Here is a 19817-nt window from a genome sequence, read left to right as displayed (position 1 = left end):
ACAAATGAGTTTAAATCTATTGAAATCTTGTAATACATAGAGTTAGATGTAATAAAATATTATTTAGATAGAAGCAGGCTTTATTTTGCTTTATACCATAAAATGCTATGAAAATTAAGCTTACACCCACAGAATTAAGAACATACAGAAACCGTGTACACGACTAATATTGATGCATCAAAAACCACTCCATTTTAGAATGGATTTCTAACTCGAGACTCAATTATTAACATCATTACCCTTGTAAGCCTAGTGAATTAACTTTTTTTATTTCACTACAAATTAGACCTTGACGGCAATCTCAACGTAACAGCCTAATTAATAGCTCCCTACAAAAGCAAGTATTTTATAAAGAGTTCCAAATACCACGGTTTGTACATGGGTGCAGCGGCTCCCTGCGACACGAGTGATATTATCAGTCAACCTCATCGGGGTCTCCCAAAGTTGCGTTTACCGGTGCAAGGTCGCCTTTCCAGCGTCCCTCCCCAATGTCCATAAATTTTCCGAGCTATGTGCCCGCCCATTGCCACTTCAGTTTCGCGACTCGTTGAACTATGTCGGTAGCTCTGGTTCTTTTACAGATCTCATTCCTTGGTTGATCACGTAGAGATACTCCGATAGCATACCATAGCTCTCTCCATCGCCCGCTGAATGACTCTAAACCTACTTATGAGACCTATAGATACCGACAACGTTTTGGAGACATAAGACATGACAAGACTTTTAGTTCGAATACTTTTAGTTTGAGGCACTTAGGTCTTTCGGACCAAACGATGCGGCCCTTAGATTTATCGTCATTTAAATGTTGTACGCCAACAGATAAGCAATATTGCTCAAAATGGCCGCGACAATTAAACAAAAATAATAGAGTAAACAATCTACATAAAACAATAAAAACGGCCTGTAACCGATCATCATAATCAGCCTTCAAATGATGATCGATCACTAAAATTAGTATTAAAATCATTTTGAAATAGTAAATCCAAGAGAGAGGTTCTGATAGCGCGCTGACTTGTACGACGTAAGGTAGTTATTTCAAACCTGTACCTCTAAGGGGTTCCTACACGGCATGGTACCGAAACGCTTCTTCTTTTGGGGGTAATTTTTTGCCAGTTGGGTGGACATTAGCCAATGCTACCAGAGACCAGAGAAAATTAGGAAATTATGAATTCTGCCGCTGCCGGGGTTAGAATTCAATATAAAGGTTTAGTTACAAGTTGATATAACTCAATTATACAATACCGACTGAATTAGACGGTCAAAACCAGTTTCTTTCCACGCTACATTTGGGAGAAGTTCGGTCGTTGCTGGACTAAAGGCCTCCCAAAGTCAAATATCTCTTTATTAAAATAGGTGCTATGACAAAAGATGACATTTTTGATGTGTAGTAGTGAGATGACGGCGATATCTACATTCGTAAACTCCCAACTGTCCATAATCACTATGTTGGGTTAATCAATACGTTGGTTGGTGATCACAGTTGATGGTCGTACTAGCACAGATAGCACTAGAGAAGAATTTCTTTAACTGAGCCACCAAACTGTATTGGAGTAGCAAAACTGGTCTAAGCTTTTTAAATCGGTGCACAGCGGTAGAAAACTCATTATACACAAATTATAAATAAAACTTTATTATATCTAAATCATGTATCACAAGATTCCAATAGATTTAAACTCGTTTGTTCATTGCTCCTTTTTGGCGTATGCGTTAACGAACTTTTTGAGACCTTCGCTGTATTTGCCTTCGGGGTCGTGGATCTGGTTCAACTTCTCCCAGTCTTCGGGCAGTTTCTCGATCATTGCGTGGATCACGCGGACAATAAGTGTTTTCTGATGTTCTGAACATTTCCCACAATTGGATTTGATGGCTTCCGGCATCAATTCTGTAAATAAAGGTGTTTTCATTTGCAATGAATGGGTGAACACAACTCGGAGAAAAGATGGACTTTGGGGTCCCAAGGTGCTGGAACAGGCGACACAGGAACGTCGATTTTGGAAACTACAAAAAAGGCTACTTCCAGCAGCTGTGGACGTCAATGGTACGAAATTGTTTGGTGTTAATAAATTTGTATTACAAATTTATCATCATCAAACAACAGTAACATGGTGGTTTATTATCTAGCTTAATAAGTATAAAACTAGCTTAATATTTAATTCAAACGTTTATTCTAATCGGTCTGGTACTTTCTGATATTCTATTATTATAAATTTTAAAGTGTGTTTGCATTTTAGAGGACCTAGGGATACCTTTATTTAAACACTGGTTTTTGTTTTAACTTTTGAACTTCTCTAGAAATCATAAATATCTAGTCAGTCATCCATAGCTTTTAGTTTAAATCTCTTTTTGCCGTCAGACAACGACGCTTAGAAGCCGAGCAACAAAAAAAGGCTAGAGAGCCGAGCAACAAATAGTAAGGAGAAGTGCGGCCGTGCAGTTCGGCGACGCGGTATTTATTGCGAACCATAGCAGAAGTTTATATTGAATAAAAAACCATGAGAAACAGGGAAAAAAATGGATGTTAACTCTGAAATTTTATATGTTATATTCGCGAAGCATTTCGGCTTAAAAAAATTAAAACGTATGTTTATGAGTTTTTAAAAATACTATCTCCAATTTGGTGCAATAGAGAAAGTTGATATGAAATGCCTTTATATTTTTCACCTTTCACAAATATTGTGTATTTTTCATTTGCCTGAAGCTTGTTTTAAACATATTGTGTTTCTTAATCATATTGACGTGAAATCTGAATTTTGCTGATAAGACAAAGTATGACATAATAGAGAATAATTTGGTATTTAGAATGTTGTTACTTGCAAGTGTGAAGGTCCAATGAGGCCATAGTTGCGATTCCCGGGCCTGTTTGGCCATTGTGGCTTGGGTATTAAGTTTATCGTATAGAAATTAAAGGTAATTACCTGCTCGCACAGCACGTTAAGGCCTCGGGCTCCATTATTATCACTAGTATTATTATTATCCACTATAACAATAGACAATCCCTACTAATATTATAAATGTCAATGTAAGTTTGTTTGTTACGCTTTCACGCAAAAACTACTTAAACGCTCAACATGAAACTTTGTACCCATATTTTTGGAAGTGTTAGAAATAATATAGGATACTTTTTATCCCTTAACATTTACACCATAACTCCGACAAATTATAACCGATTTTAATAATTATTTTTGTACTATAGAGGAAGTAATATGTGTTTAATTTTGCCCAAACTTTGTGTAGATCTGATGAATGTGGTTGGAGATAGAGGACAGAAATCCTCAGCGGACCGCAGCAAACCCCTCGTTTAAGGCTTAGCGATACTGTATACTTTAATTTTTTTTAGAACTAAAACTAAATTGAATGCCAGATCAATGAACAAAATAAAATGCAGACGAAGTCGCGGGCAACAGCTAGTAATTGATAAAACCCTGCGACCCGCATTAGAACAGCATGGTTCAATACTCTAAACCCTCTCTCCTATGACAGACGATGGATGTTAAAAGGATGATAATGTTGACTCACTTTTAAAGTCTGCGGCCTCAGGAGTGCATTTGCCGGCACCTTCGAAGCATTTCGCGTAGCCGGTTAAGAAACGTAAATTGTCAATGATATCGTCCACGTTGAAGTTTTCGTAGCGACCGTAGTCGTCACTTGGTCTAGCGACCACGAAGGCTACCAGTGCGAGGGTAACTAAGAGTTTCATGATGACTTGTGCTGACTGGAAAGTGATAAGTAATAATAATATATAATATTTTGTAATCAAAGATCGTAGTAGTCCGGAAAAAATGGTGTCAAAACATGAGAAATATAACTGCGTTAGCATTCTTATTTCACAATTACATTCTAACACGTTACTCAAAGTTAAAAGTAAAATTTGATAAAAAAATATATCAAAATTGGTTTTCAAATAATATATAAATTAATAATTTTAAATTGGATCTAGATTTTCAGTACAGTACAGTCTAGTCGAGCCCTTTCATTTGATATACATATTGAGTAGTTGTGAAACAATATATAATCCGCCATTTTGTGGCCGCGGCCGTTTTGGACAGATTTTAATCAAACATAGCTAAGAACCTAAGAACAAGAATAATATACTAAGAACCACGACCGACTCGCCAAACTTAACATTCCGTCGTTTTTGCTCCGGTGGTTAATAATAATCACAACGGATTGACAAAGCTTCCTATAAAAATTATCACTTCTATTTTTTAACGCGAATTTAATAATAATCATATAATTATTCTCACCGTGCACTCAACTGGTTCAGTTTAATGTTTTACTTTATTTCCACGTCTTTATATACTATCTAAAATTTTAAGGTCCTTGAATGCTCCGTTGCTTGGACGTAGAGGAAACAGAAAAAATGAACAGATACATTGTTATTATTATTTTTCAAACCTAATTTATAATTTTTTTCCTAAGTCCAGAAGAGTTCTTAGTATCACTCAATAAATGTGCGCGGTTTAGGACAATAAGTATAATGAATGTTTTCATGATTTTTACGACATTTGTGCTAATTCTGTTGTATATAAATCTCTTGTCAACTTAATTTAGGGATATGTGTACAGAATAGGCACCATTATGTTATATCTTTAAACGAGCAATTCTTGTATATATATAATTGTATTGTATCGATCTAGCTAGGATTCATTTTTAGAAAACGTCATTTTATTCGTGTTTTATCGGCGGCGATAAATCGATCTAGCTAGGGTTCATTTATATTGGAATCTCAGAATCATTTATATTGGTCATACGACTATTTTTTTAAGTAGACACATTCGCGGACGAAGTCGCGCGTATCCGCTAGTCTCTTATTATATAGATTGATATATAGATAATTTATTAAAATATTCCTATGTTCGAGTAAATTTATACAGTTTTTTTTTATTCCACTACAAATGAGCCCTTGACTGCAATCACACCTGGATCGTCAAAAAATGTGATGCAGTATGTTTTTTTTTTATAATTATTAATTAATGGACCAAGGAGTCAGCCCTCCTGAGTGTAAAATCATAACCTATAAACAGAGCACCACACGCGTAACACTATTAATTAATGAGAGCACCACACGCGTAACACTTCCCTGGTTATGCAAGGAACACATCCTTCGAAGTGTTGCCAGTGGCGGATTTGCCCTAAGGCCCAGTAGGCCCCGGCCTAGGGCGGCCTGATATTAAGGGCGGCAAATTGTGCGAAAAAAAACCCTGGTAAATTGTACTGGACAATTAAGTATCTAGTCTATAACGATGTTGCTGAGAAAGGGGCGGCACATGGCCTGGGGCCTAGAGGGGCTAGGACTACAAATCCGCCATTGGTGTTAAGGCTCATGTGCCAGTAATTACACCGGCAACCACGCTCTTCAGACCGGAACACAGCATTGCGAAAATGCAGCTTAGCGGCAGAAATAAGCATGGTGGTAGTACTGTCGGACGAGCTCTGTCACAAAAAGTTCTACTACTACTAAATTCTAGGCTGTTATATTAAATTCATACCCTAATCGGTTTCAACGGCATCGCACCGGAATTTAAAACGCTTAGCGACACGTCTATATCGGTAGAGTGGTAACTAGCCACGGCCAAATCCTCCAACCAGACCCCAGATCACAGTAAATTCAGAAATAAATTTACAGTATAAATAATTGCCACATTGCCACTGCTGGGACACGAACCCGGGACCTTTCACTTAAAACTACAGCGCTTACCGCTGCGCCAACCATTTACTCATTAAATTAGCATGGAATGAAATTAGCTAAACAATATTATATAATTTTTAACGATAAATAAGTTATCATTAACGAATCAGTATTTTTAAATTGTTGATTTGTTAGGGCAAATATTGTGATTATAAGACAACTAGCCGTTTCCCTCCCGCTTCGCTGGGCGAATTGAAAAAGGAAATAAATTACATTTTATGTTTCATTTTTATTTATTTTTTTCATATTTTTGTATGAACATAAATAGGCCCCGCGGATAGAACTGTAAGTATCGATATTGTTTAGACTTACTCAAATTCCAAATTCCATCGATTTAGCCTGTATCTTTCATCCAGGTGATTTTTCTCACTAATATTCATTGTAACTTTCAATGTGCAATCATTATAACAGTTCCGTGCCTTTCTTCCAAAAATGAATAATAATTGACATGAAGAAAAAAATTTGAAATGAGCATTGAAAGTTTAAGTTAAAGTCATTGCAAGTCTCATATGTGAAGTTGAAATCTGTCTAGGTTCAAGTGCGCCGAATTTTCTGTTAACTAAAATTTTCTCCGTGACATCAATTTTTTATAGAAAATTAATTGTGCATGTTTTTTATGAATTCTATTGGAATAAGTAACTAAATTTCTTTTCCACATCTCATGTGCTTGGAAAATGCATTCATTTTAATCTGTTACATTTCCGCGATCCCGCAATAAAAGAATTCGTCGGTTATGTAGTCTGCAAAAGTAAAATGAATGTAAAATTCTTAGTCCGTTGATTGGATAGCTACATGTAAAGTTAAGTTTTTGAAACCTCTCAATGACTTTTTCTCCGCTGCCAAAAAGACGATTGTTGTAAGGAAATACACGAATATCCCTACATACACGAAGATACCAAATTTGGAGTCTGTAGAAGTTACAGGTTAGAAATAAAAATTTTAGATTTTAACACCCACCCCCGTAATTCCTGTCGGAAGTAGACTTTATTGAAATCCATTTTGAGATGTTCTTTATGTGAATAATAAAAGATTCCTACCATATTTAGAATTTTTAGAAGCTATATTTCGAAATTGAATTTTTTTATTGTTAACACCCACCCCCGCGAACCTTATTGGAGGTGATTCATTGTAAAATCCGCTCGAAGATCATTTTTATATTACATATAGAACACTCTCACTAAATTTGGAGTCTATAGGAGCTATCGCTTGGAAATTGAAAATTTTCATTGTTAACGCCCCCGCAATCTTCTTTGGGGTGGGATATCGTAAAATTTGTTCATAAATCATTTTTACATCACTTATAGAAAATTCCTACAAAATTTGGAGCTTGTAGGAGCTTTAGCAGGAAAATTAAAAATATTAATTGTTAATACCCACCCCCGCAACCCCCTGTGGGGTGAGCTATCGTAAAATTCGTTCATAGCCTATTTCTACACCTCTTACAGAAGATTCCTACCAAATTTGAAGTCTATAGAAGCTATAGTTTAAAAACGGGAATTGTTCATTGTTAACGCCCCCGCAATCCCCTTTGGGGAATGAATTTCTTAAAATCTATTCACAGCTGACCTCTACATAGCAAAAGTAATATTCCTACCAAGTTTCACGTTTCTAAGTCTTATGGTTCCCGAGATTTCGTGGTGAGTGACTATATAGATGGGAATTCTTCGATTATCATCGAAATTTTTAACTTTTTATCGGGCTTTTTTTAAAATTTTCTTACATACAAAACTTTCTCCTGACAATTCTGAAGATAAAAAAAAGCCCAATTGGTCCAGCCGTTCTCCACTACCGTGAGTAGATTCTTAGCTGAATGTAAAAAACCAAAATCCGTTTAATACACTCTGTTGAAATCCATAAAACAAAAGAATCAAGAGAAAATGCTTATATTTTGTTTTAATTAGCGGGATAAATGTTCATAAAAGTAAAACAGCAATAAAAAAATGAAGGAATGTTGGAATTCAAAAAATAGATAGCCATAAACCATCTAGGAAAAGTTTCGCATCGAATGGTGGTAGTTTCATGTCGATACGATCAGTGGTTTAGGCGTGATTGAGCCTCAAACGAAGACCATTTTCATTATATATATATAGATAACACTTCTAAGTTTTGACGGCCGATTGGCGCAGTTTGCAGCGACCCTGCTTTCTGAGCCCAAGGCCGTGGGTTCGATTCCCACTACTGGAAAATGTCTGTGTGATGAGCATGAATGTTTTTCAGTGTCTGGGTGTTTATATGTATATTCTAAGAATTTATGTATGTTATTCATAAAAAAATATTCATCAGTCATCTTAGTACCCATAACACTTGTGTTATACTTACTGTGGGGCTTACTGTGGGGCTAGATGGCGATGTGTGTATTGTCGTAGTATATTTATTTATTTATTTATTTATTTATTTATTTACATTGACATTCTCTCGAGCTGTCGAAAACAGTTTGCGTCTTTGACAGATTAACAACTCCACAATACCCCACCCTTGTTTTGAATGTATTTGAGACTTGGGAAAATTCACGTGGCTTAATTAAACTTATGAATTATTATTTAAATGATAGAGCTCAAAAAGTAAATGTAAGTAGAAAGCGGTCAGTTATGGAAATGAAAACTCGTCAGGGCTCTCTATTAGCACCTTTTCTGTTCCTCATTTACATAATTGACCGTCCATAACTTGCTTAAAAATAATCGACTCTTAATAAGTTTTGATGACGTTACTAAATTACTTACAATGGAACTTTGCAGCTACTAATTTGGTTAAGAGAAGAAAAAACCCAAGTAAATAAAACTCACATTACCAATTATTAAACTGCATCTTACCATCAAGTGAGATTGCAATCAAAGTCAAATTTATAAGTTAGCCCTTAATTGCCTCAAAAACTAATACCATAGGAACTCTTTTTGCTAGGTATATGTTTATAAATATGTGCTGTACTGCAGTAACACGGTATATAACCTAATTACGGAAAAAGTTGCCGCATTCATATCTATGCCTATTATTTATTTAAATTGACCGATTTAATCAGCTTTCAGAAAATTGTAAATTAGGGATTAATGTCTTTAAATCTATTTTATGAAACTACACGTTTTAAAGTGTCCTTAGTTCAATTTCCTAAGTTTCTGTACGATAAAGTATTAACTTTGTAGAGATGTGTGTTCGTAACAGCGTTTTAGTTAACCACAGCGATTGTTTAAGGCTGAGCACATTCAAAGCAAGAATGAATGTCTCCAACCTACTCCTCGAAAATGCTTTCCTTCTCCATCTTATAATTTGCCGATTGGCGCAGTTGGCAGTGACCCTGATTTCTGAGTCCAAGGCCGTGGGATCGATTCCTAAAACTGGAAAATGTTTTTTTCCGTGATGAACATAACGTTTTTCAGTATTTGGATGTTTTAATATATATAATAAGTATTTATGTATATATTATTCATAAATTATTCATCAGTTATCTTGGTAACCATAACACAAGCTACGCTTACTGTGCGGTTAAATCGCGATGTATTATCGTATTATTTTTGTTATTATCATTCAATTAAAAAAATCTATGCTTTTAAATCTATACTTCTATTCAGCATTGACAAATTAATAAAACTGCAGATGAATATAAAACACAAAATATCATTAGAAATAACATTTTATTTAAACTCTATGTATCACAAGATTCCAGTACATTTTATGTGTTCAAAAATTATTTATTGCTTTTTGCCATATACGTCAACTAACTTCTTGATGTTTTCATCGTATTTGCCTTCAGGGTTGTGGATCTTGTTCAACTTCTCCCAGTCTTCAGGAATTTTCTCGATGATCGCTTTAATCACGCGGGCAATAAGCATCTTCTGATGTTCTGAACATAGGCTACAATCGGTTTGTAATGCGTCAGGCATCCATTCTGCAAAGGAAAAGCGATTTAATGAGTTCAATGAATTTTAATGAATTCTTCGCCCGCTTTTATTACGGTTCCTTACAAATCCCGTGGGAACCGTTTGTTTTCCTGGCATAAAATGTAGTCTACGTTACTACGTCCTTACGTCTACTTCTGTTACTCTTCGTAATGCTCTGTGCCAAAAATCAAGTCGATTGGTTACTTAGATATCGTGCGAAGTAAGGGTAAACAAACACACTTTCGCAGTTATAATATTAGTTACGGTTATACAAATGCGAATGGATATTTGCAATGACAGGCTTTTTAACGATAAATACATGAACATATTGGTGCTAAAACGGACAAGGAGCACCAAGACATTGTCACGTCACCAAGGGTACAGTCACGTCGGCGATACGAGATAACCTTGTAAACTTTGGCTGAGAAGCGATCCCTCATCTGACAGGTTTTTTTTCATATTACCGTATCGTATTCTAACAATAATGAGCTGTATTTACTTCATGACTAAACCACGACGTGGTTCATTCGTGGCATATAGAGATGGCGCTGGTTTTTTAGTTCTTTTATTAATGGTAGCTAATACAAATATATTTTTTCAGCTCCTTTGAGGTCGACCAACGCTGCGTTTACAACTTCGGTATTCCGAGCTAAGTACCACTTAAAGACCCCGCGAATTACCACTTCAGCTTCGTGACTTGTTGAGCTACGTCGGTAAATCTAGTTCTGCGTATCTCCTCATTACTGTTTTTTTTTAAATTCTTCTACATGTTGGCTCCTGAGAACAATCTCACCCAACGTAAGAGATGATGCAGTCTAAGATTGTAACGGGCTAACCTGAGAGAGTATGGTAGTCATACCTCTAAGCGGTGTCCGCGCTACATCGCAACGGGACGGTAGGATACGCTCTGTAGGATACTTTTTATTAACGATACACCGACACGTCTTTGTCTGTAGAGAAGTCCAGAGAAAGTTCAGAAATTATCAAAACCGAACCGAATCGAACCTTGAACCTTGGACCTCCTACTTAAATGCACAGCGCTCACAGTTGCGCCAGGGAGGTCGTCAAAACATCAATGTTTATTTGATAAAGTAAAGATACTCCGAGCATTGCTCTTTCCATTGAGTCTAAACGAGCCTAAACGAAGATATACTCACTCTTAAAGTCAGCTGCTTCAGGAGTGCACTTGCCAACACCTTGGAAGCATTTCACGTAGCTCCCCAAGAAACGATCATTCTCAATGATTTCATCCACGTTGAAGTTTTCATAGCGACTGTAATCTTCGCCGGGACGAGCAGCCACGAAGGCTACGAGTGCGAGGGCTACAAGGAGTTTCATGGTGATGCGCTGGCTGGAATAGGAAAATATTCTTATTAATACTAAGCGGTGATAGCTATGCGAAGATAACCCAGTGGATTAGGTCTTCGGCTTTGCTCTCAGGGGACCGAGTTTGACTCCCATCATCATTATGAGTCTTTTAAGCAATTAAAATATCACTTGTTTCAACGGTGAAGGAAAACATCGTGAGTTCAAATGCGTGTGGAGTTCTCCAATCAGAATGGCTTTACACCTCAACCAATGTCGGCGTTATTTTGCAGGTAAATAGCTTGAAAACCTGATTGCTGTAGGATACTTTTTATTCTAAATAGTATTTATCGGATCGCGCGGGATTCTCTAAAAACTACAAAACGCGAAAGAAGTCGTAGCAACAGTTAGATACGTAAGTGTGTTTATTTGCTTATTTGTTTGTTTCTTTCTTTACTTTTTATCCTGGTTAGCCATCCGGTGACCGTTCTCGGGGCATTAAAAAATATATATTGCAATCATTTGTTGAGCATAACAACAAACACACATTGAGAACTCAATGATGTGTGTATATTAGCTATCTCTGGTACACCTAGCTATAACGAACGGATACTACAGATCTTTCCAAGAAACGCAAAATAACTTGCGGGCAGCTAGGAGGCTTTTAGTTACAAAAGCTCGGTGGTAAGTAGATTATATAAACATGAATTCAAACTCCAAACTTAACGTCTTAACACACACAGAAAACACGCTGAGTGAAATCCATTTTATTACTATAATATAACTGACTTTAAGTTTTATTTTTACTTAATTAATTTTTTTATTGTGGTTGTATACCCAAATAAAAGTTTTCGTTCTTTATTTCAATTCGGAGCCTAAAAACGCAAATAAAATCGCAGAATACCTAAATTAAAGTAAAGAACCATAAGTTAAATTAAAAAAAATTAAACACTCAACAGATTTAACTAATTAATAATTGTTAAAAAACAAAAAACCAGAGGAGTACATATCTAGTAGATTGTTATAAATACAAGTTCTGTAAGAAACTAATACTATTACTGACTGGCTACTTGTTATAAGTAGTTGAATTTATAGTTTTTATTTATGCTCTTATTGTGAGTTAAGAAGATATGTTATTTATATTCAAAGGTAAACTTATATATATATATATATATATATAACTTATATATACTTCAAATTGCTAGCTATAAATAAAAATAAATCTTCGAAATCATCCGTGGAAGGAAGGTTCCATCATCTAGGTACCGCTAGAAGATGGAATTAATAACATAGATAGTGAAGGTTTACTTGTTTTTTAATTGCAGTTATTGCGAATAGTTTGTTGTTGACTTTAAGAAGTTCTGTTTTCTATCTTTCGTTCTTATCTTTCGTTATAAATATCTAATCGAATTGTAATAAAATTGAAATGTAACAACTTACGAGATTAACTGAACCTTAATAAAAAAAAAACCCTAAAATCCTGGAAGGGACCGATGAAATAGATGAGAGAATTGATAACCAAGTAAAAAGCTTCCACTAAGAATTATTAATAAGAAAATCACTAAAATTGTATTAATAGTTATATAATAATACGCACCTTCCGTGTTTATCAACTAGTCCGATATGATGCTTCATTAAATATCCAACTCCTTTTATACTATCTTAAACTTAGGGTCTTTGACTGCAAGCGTGGATATAGACGTTAGTGGAAACAAAAAACAGCTCCATAGATTTCGGTGACCGAATGCGTACAGGTTTTTTCCATGCTCCTATGGAGTTTTTTTCATTGTACTTAACTATTTGTCTTCGAAAATAATTGTTATTTATGCGGCATAGACAGTAATTTATTATTATTTAACAAGTATTTAAGTTTTTATTTTCATAATATTAGATCCTTACATTTGAAATTGGCGTTTTGTTAGGGTTGAACATAAAGTCATAAAGTAAGTTAAGTTTTTTAAGTATAAATTCACTTTTTATAAATTGTAATGATTCGGTTAAAAATCTCTTCATTATTGTGCTGGTTGAGTAATGTAATACAGCAGTCGATGCACGTATGCTTGAAGTCGACGTTTATTGGTGTGAAGCACACCAATAAACGTCGACTTCAAGCTTCTTCAAGCTTGCAGATTTCAAGCTTTTAAGCTATTTCGCGAAACGAAAACGTTGGAACCAAAAACGCACTATGTTATTTTTTTTACGACACCGCTGCCGTATACATCATGAATCCTTCCTTTATTTCCTCCCAAAATGGAACTTGTACTCTTAAATATCGACATATTTCAAGTTTTCCATTTTGTGAACTGAGTGTCCCAAAGGAAAAACAGAAGAGTTGGGGTTTTCAAAACACAAAAGCATGAGTAAATAGCTGTATAAATATGAAATTGGAATTTCTAACCAAAGGAGATATCTGAAAGCAACAAAACGCCAATTTCATATGTAAGGACCTAATATATATTAGATAAAGTTCTTCAAACGAATAAAAATATTGGATGTTTTACTGCTTATGCATTACATAGTTAAAGTGCAAATCGATCGATTGCATTGGTTAAGCAATTTAAATCCGAATAGTTGTCTGGATGGAAGGTTTAATTGGGTATCTTTAATCATTCCTCAATAATATGCTGGTTGATAATCATTAACGTAATAATAAGGGTTGCAGTATACGATAATCATCATAACTATCATTATTTTGACGGCTGATTGGCGCAGTTTGCAGCGCCGTGCTTTCTGAGTCCAAGGCCGTGGGTTGGATTCCCACTACTGGAAAATGTTTGTGGGATGAGCATGAATGTTTTTCAATATCTTGGTATTTATATGCATATTCTTATTATTTATGTACGAGTATATTATTCATAAAAATATCCACCAGTTATCATAGTACCTATAACACAAGCTACGCTTACTTTGGGGCTAGATGGCGATGTGTGTATTGTCGTAGTATATTTATTTATTATTATTATCAATCTATAACCGGCACGGGTCTACCCAGAATGAGAAGGTTAAGGTAGTCCAACACGATGGCTTAGTGCAGATTGGTAGTAAGCTGTAAAGCTCTTGTGTGAGACGTTAAAGCGCCAAAAAACGTTCATTTTTTAAATATTACTTACTAGCTGTTGCCCGCGACTTCGTCTGCGTTTGATTTTGTTTTTTGATGTGGCATTAAATTTAGTTGTAGATCTAAAAAAAATTAAAGTATCGCTAAGCCTTAAATGAGGGGTTTGCTGCTGTCCGCTGAGAAGTTCTGTCCTCTATCTCCAACCACAGTTTGGGCAAAATTAAACACATTTTATTACCTCTATAGAACAAAAATAATTATTTAAATCGGTTATAATTTGTCGGAGTTATGGTGTAAAATCGTCAAACACTTTCACCCCCCTCTCCCAAAAGAACCGAGCTTAATTTCGGGATAAATGGTATCCTATATTACTTCTCACACTTCCAAGAATATGTATACAAAGTTTCATGAGTATCGGTTAAGTAGTTTTTGCGTGAAAGCGTAACAAACAAACTTACATTCACATTAATAATATTAGTAGGGATACTATTGCTTTCATGTACATAAACAGATAGACACAAACAGAGGCGTCTTAAGCCTATGTAGCGCCAATGTGCATTTCTTACCCTAGGGCCCTCTTATACCATCAGGTATGATTGCAGACAACCGCTCGTCTATAAACATAAAAATAAATAAATAAGCGCATGGTCAAAATGCAAACATGTCTTATAAACGTTATGTCAAATGTCTTATAAATGTTATGTGAAATAAAAAAGACGACTTGATAGTGGCGAGGCTGGCCAGGCTGGCGAAGCAGCCCTTGTGCGACGCACACCCTGCACTATACGTAAAGACGCCTATTTTATCTAAAGAAATAATCGATATAATCTATCTATATAATCTTAAGAAAATCTTATAACTATGTGATGGACGTGAGTGATGAAATACATTGATGTACAATGCAGAAAGTTGCGCCTGGTTTAGTGGGTATTCTGTCCTGCTTCTCGGATAACTTATCCAACATCACCCGGAAATTGCGCGGGATTATGGCTGCCAAATTTTCGGGACTTCTTCATTTCGTCCACTTCCTTTGTAGACTGCAGTAGTGAATGCTGTGTTCTTATAAGTGGCAGGTCCCGGGATCGGAAATCCGGCTAAGTTTTTTATGGGGTTCTTCTTAGTCCAGGGCGGGTTTGGAAGTCTTTTAGCTTTAATTATAAGTTTATGAATGTAGTTATGGCCATCATCTAACTACCATGTACCCATGTTTTATATAACGTACGCATCAAAAGTGCCATCAATGCTATTTGAATAAAGAAATATTTGACTTTGACTTTGAACCTCAGCAGAGACAACTTGGAAATTTATAATGTCTGAAAGGTTTGGTTTGGTGGGAGACTTCGGCGTTAGCTAGTTACCACTCTACCTACAAAGACGTGACACCAAGCGCATTCTGGTAGTATGAATTGGAACAGCGTGGTGAATCTTAGTTCAGCAGCACGTCATTACGCTTATAATGATGATGTTGATAATTTTATGAAGAAAAAACCGATTTAATCGTTATGTTAATATTTATTTGTTTCTACAAGGGCAACCAAAACATAACGGCCGCAAAGGATGGGCAAAATAGCGACCGGTTATATATCCTTAGAAAGTAAATTGTTACTATGAGGTAATACTCAATATTTTTAAAGAGATTTAGATTTAGAGATTTTTAGACTTATTATAATTTAAGCCTTTTTTTATTCTTCCCAATATCTACTAGATACGTATACTTATAATTAATGGTGTAAAAAAAAATTATCGTTGTACTTCATCTTACTCGTCGTCACCCAATAAATTCGGTCGTTTATATTTTTATATATAAAAAAAACTATTTCCCTTTTTTATTAATACTCAATTAAAACCTGAAATAGCTACTAAAATGATACTAAAATGACACTAAAATGATACTTTTTCAATTTTTATTTTGATATACTAAATATATATAGAGAGAGAGAGAGAGGAGGGCGGTCACCTACTCGTTGGATAGATACGGTGAAATCGCTGACCCAGACAACTGTGGTAGAATGTTTTCGACACGCTACCAACCGCCAAAAGTGGAGAAGACTCGCGCGGGAAGCCGTGAAATTAATCTCAGCAGCCACGATCACTCTGCCAAGAGTGCACGACTAAGAAGAAAGAAAATATATTTACTACAATACATACATCACCATCTAGCCCCAAAGTAAGCGTAGCTTGTGTTGCAGGTGCCAAGATGATTGATTAATATTTTTTGAATGAACGAATGATGAATAATATACATAAATACTTATAAAATACATATAAACACCCAGACACTGAAAAACATGACTGTTCTCACAAATATATTTTCCAGTTGTGGGAATCGAACACACGGCCTTGGAGAAAGCAGGGCCGCTGCCCACTGCGCAAATTAGCCTTCATTAATAATGAACAAACAGGCCATCAACATCATCATCATCAGCCTATTAACATACCACCGCTGGCCACAGACCTCCTCTGTAATAGTACTTGTTGAGTATAGAGCTTCCACAGTACTCCTATTCGGCATGATGGTTTCAAACATCTTTTCGACCTTAATGGGGTTTGATATATTGGCTGGTCTACTCGTCCGCCATTTACATTTGTAAATTAAATAGCAGCCTCTCATAAACAGTTCTGGCTAAAAGCAATCAATGATTCTGGCAAAAACAAATAAATGACAATGGAAAACAATAGTGTCCACGAATTCTGCAAAATAAAGTTAATTTTATAACAATCAAAGTAATATAATAAATTATCACAGTCTGATCTAAAAGATAATGCTAGACGTGGTATTTTCCCTTTATTACAGTTTTTTTATGTATGCAATTAACATAAAGGTGGTATAATTTTTCAGGAAACCATTTCTTTTACTAGCCCAGTTTTTTTTCAATTCTGAATACAGGCCACGGATTTATATGAGATTGTTTTAAACTTTGTACAGAAGATGTAAAGAAAAAAACACTGTTTTTGAGGGCTACAACTTTAATAAAAGTACAACCCGATTCGATTGACATAATCGACACAAAGCCGCGGGCAAACGTAGTATTTCAATAATTTATGAGATTCTTTCTTCACAGAGTAAGAATCCCGGCTGCGCAAATCCAACACGCCGGTTTTTTTAGTATCAGAATAGGAGTAGCAACCTAATGATGGAAACTTTTAAACATCTTGTCCTATTATTTTTGCTATTTTTTTAAACACTTCGCAGTCACGTCAGCTTGACGTCTCGTAGTTTTTTGTCACAGACTTATAGAACTGATGATGTAACAAAAAATGCTTTATATTATGATATTTATAAACCGCAGTTGTTGTTTTCGTAGGAAGTGTAGCAAAAAATTGATAGCAGAGGCACGATGACTGTACGTCCACAAATCTTGGCCTATAAAAAAAACCCGACCACGATCACGCATTGAGTGTTCCGTACGTATAACCCAAACTAGAATTACAAATACAGAAGTATGCCTGTTCACCTATGTTCGGCTATGTTCGGCTCAATCGCTGTACCGATCTTACTGAAATTTTGATCCAGGAGGAGATGGTTTTTGTATTTTTATCACAAAAACAAACGGGGATAAAATTTAGGCTCAAATTTGTATAGGGACCGCTAGTTCTGATTTATTCTTAGAGGCCAGTGCCTAGTACACAATTTTGTTTTTTCAGTATTTATTTGTAGGGTTCTAAACATTTGGAACCTTACAAATAGAAACAAATCTTATACTGGTTATTCTTAAATTATTCAAGAGTAAAGACAACGCTGTGCGTACATTGCCCTTTCGTATATATTAAGCGATCCGTGGTCTCAACTCTAGGTGTCAGTTAAGCGCGATGTGACGGTGTTGATGACGAAGTGTTCTTTGCAACCAAAACTTAGCTAAGCTATGCTAGAAGATATTTTAAAATAACCAAATTTTATGCTTCTAAATTGGGTGACTCAAACTTCAACAAATTTAGCATCTTATTCAAATAAGAGATTCCATTGTCTATGTATTAAAAAAAACCCTTGATTAACCTTTACTTAAGGTGTCCGCTTTGGGCCCCATTCTAATCCCGCAAAAATAAACAGTTCCTACGTTAGGTACGTATAGAACGTATAGATCTTTTACCAGTGGGTGCAAAATGGTTGAACTGATTTTGCGATAAATATTTCACGCAAAACTTTCGCATTGATTGACAAAGGTTCGCTGCAATAGTAATTCACAATAACCTTATATCTTTGTTGGTCAACATAACAAGTATTGCTATACGTACATACTAAAGAATCCTTCTTTAAACGTTCGACCTGTCAGCTAATACGTATCTTTAGAATAATATTGGATCCGCTCTCGACCCTACGTTTGATGTATTCGAAATGTTTCCGTATAATTGCGAAAAAGTCATCATTAGTATACCTGATAACTATGGTGTTAACGCATAGTTGAATTGCCCACCATAACACCGATTTTCGAAGCGTAAGGTAGATAGCGCTCACGTAATAAAATCAGTATTTCCGTCATCCGTCATTATAAACTCTTTTTCCATTCTTGTTGCTGGAAATCGAAATACTGTATAGGTATATATCGAATTATTAACTTATATTAAAAGTGTAAAATGGGTGCTGCTGTCTTTTAAATAACCACTCCACACGACCCCAGACATAAAAATATCTTATCCTGCATAGCTCTCTCGTAGCTCAAGTGGAATGCTAGCTTTATGCGTTAGGTATGATAATACGAGTAGGTACCTACACTCAAGAGCATAGTGCCTCAATCTAATTCCGCCACATCTTGGTCGGGCCTCATAGCTGCTACATCTTACATCATGAATATATATTAGACTGCTAGGAAAATATGATTTGGACACTCACTTTGATATTGAAATGTCTTCTTACAAAATAAAATATTAAAAAAATATATTATTACGATCATTTTATTATGCGTTACTTTTTATTCGTGGTTTAAAATGGGAGGTTCTAAGATACCTACTAGTGATAGGGTCAGTACACCTTTTGCATTAAATTTTATTCTTAAGTAAATTGTATCTTTATCTTTTTCGAACGCAATAAGATGGTATAAATAAATAAATAAACAAAATCTTTGACGTGGTAACTTCTTTTAACTAAATAACTTTATAATCTTATTTTTCACATATGAAACATAACAAGTCTTCTATTTAGTTATTTGATATTGTGTATTATACATGACATGATTTAGTATGTTAATATAAGCTCACTGTATTTATTAATAATACTTTTTAATATACTACGACAATACACACATCGCCATTTTTAATATACATAAATACTTAGAATATAAATATACACACCCACCACTAAAAAAACAATCATGCTCATCACCCAAACATTTTCCAGTTGTGGGATTCGAACCCACGGCCTCGGACTAAGAAAGCAGGGTCGCTGCAAACTGCGCCAATCGGCCGCCTGAATTTATTATTTATTATAATAAGCTAAATGAGTGTATATTTATCTATTACTAACCAACCGCTAAACCACTTACGCACCTACGTATAACCTATCACTAGGAGGGAAACAAAAAAAAGTACTTAAACAAAATGTATCACAGAAGGGCCCCGACGAGGAAACTGTGAGTATTTCCAAATCGAAGAAGAAAAGGCACTTGACAAATGAAGCACCTTGATAGTACGTCAATATGTTAATGTTAATATGATGACAAAAGTGAAAGTTGTGACTGTGATGACACAAGCATGATAAATGATTCAAATATGTCACAAGGGTCTCAATCGCGGAAACTTTGAAAAGATTGATGACGAAGGGTTTGTTCGCCATAAGGCAGAAGACGTAAAAATTCAAATATAGTCGTTCAGAGACGATTATTTTTATCTTTAGCATATTACAGTTAGTATATAGCTTGTCCAAGAGTTACTTACCTATTGAGATTGTTTATTAATGTGG

General features: G+C 35.4%; 1 protein-coding gene across 1 annotated transcript; it reads right to left on the bottom strand.

Annotated features, from left to right (window-relative positions):
* Positions 1-1682: 1682 nt before the first annotated feature.
* Positions 1683-10899, bottom strand: LOC120633419. Its single transcript, XM_039903626.1, has 4 exons — positions 10719-10899; positions 9394-9569; positions 3517-3712; positions 1683-1882 (listed from the first exon to the last, which is right to left on the bottom strand). Exons 1-4 carry the CDS (start codon positions 10897-10899, stop codon positions 1683-1685), a joined length of 753 nt encoding a protein of 250 aa, XP_039759560.1.
* Positions 10900-19817: the final 8918 nt, after the last annotated feature.

Source organism: Pararge aegeria, chromosome 21, assembly GCF_905163445.1.
Source record: "Pararge aegeria chromosome 21, ilParAegt1.1, whole genome shotgun sequence".
In the NCBI taxonomy this organism is placed as follows: Eukaryota; Metazoa; Arthropoda; class Insecta; order Lepidoptera; family Nymphalidae; genus Pararge; species Pararge aegeria.
Note: the sequence above shows the minus strand (reverse complement) of the source record. Positions and strands in the feature narration are given on the sequence as shown.

Coding starts and splice junctions, on each gene's coding strand:
- LOC120633419 (XM_039903626.1), bottom strand. CDS start 10,899: ATGAAACTCCTTGTAGCCCTCGCACTCGTAGCCTTCGTGGCTGCTCGT. Junction 9,570..10,718: donor TGAAGCAGCTGACTTTAAGA/GTGAGTATATCT, acceptor TTTCCTTTGCAG/AATGGATGCCTGACGCATTA. Junction 3,713..9,393: donor ACATCAAGAAGTTAGTTGAC/GTATATGGCAAA, acceptor ATCACTTTCCAG/TCAGCACAAGTCATCATGAA.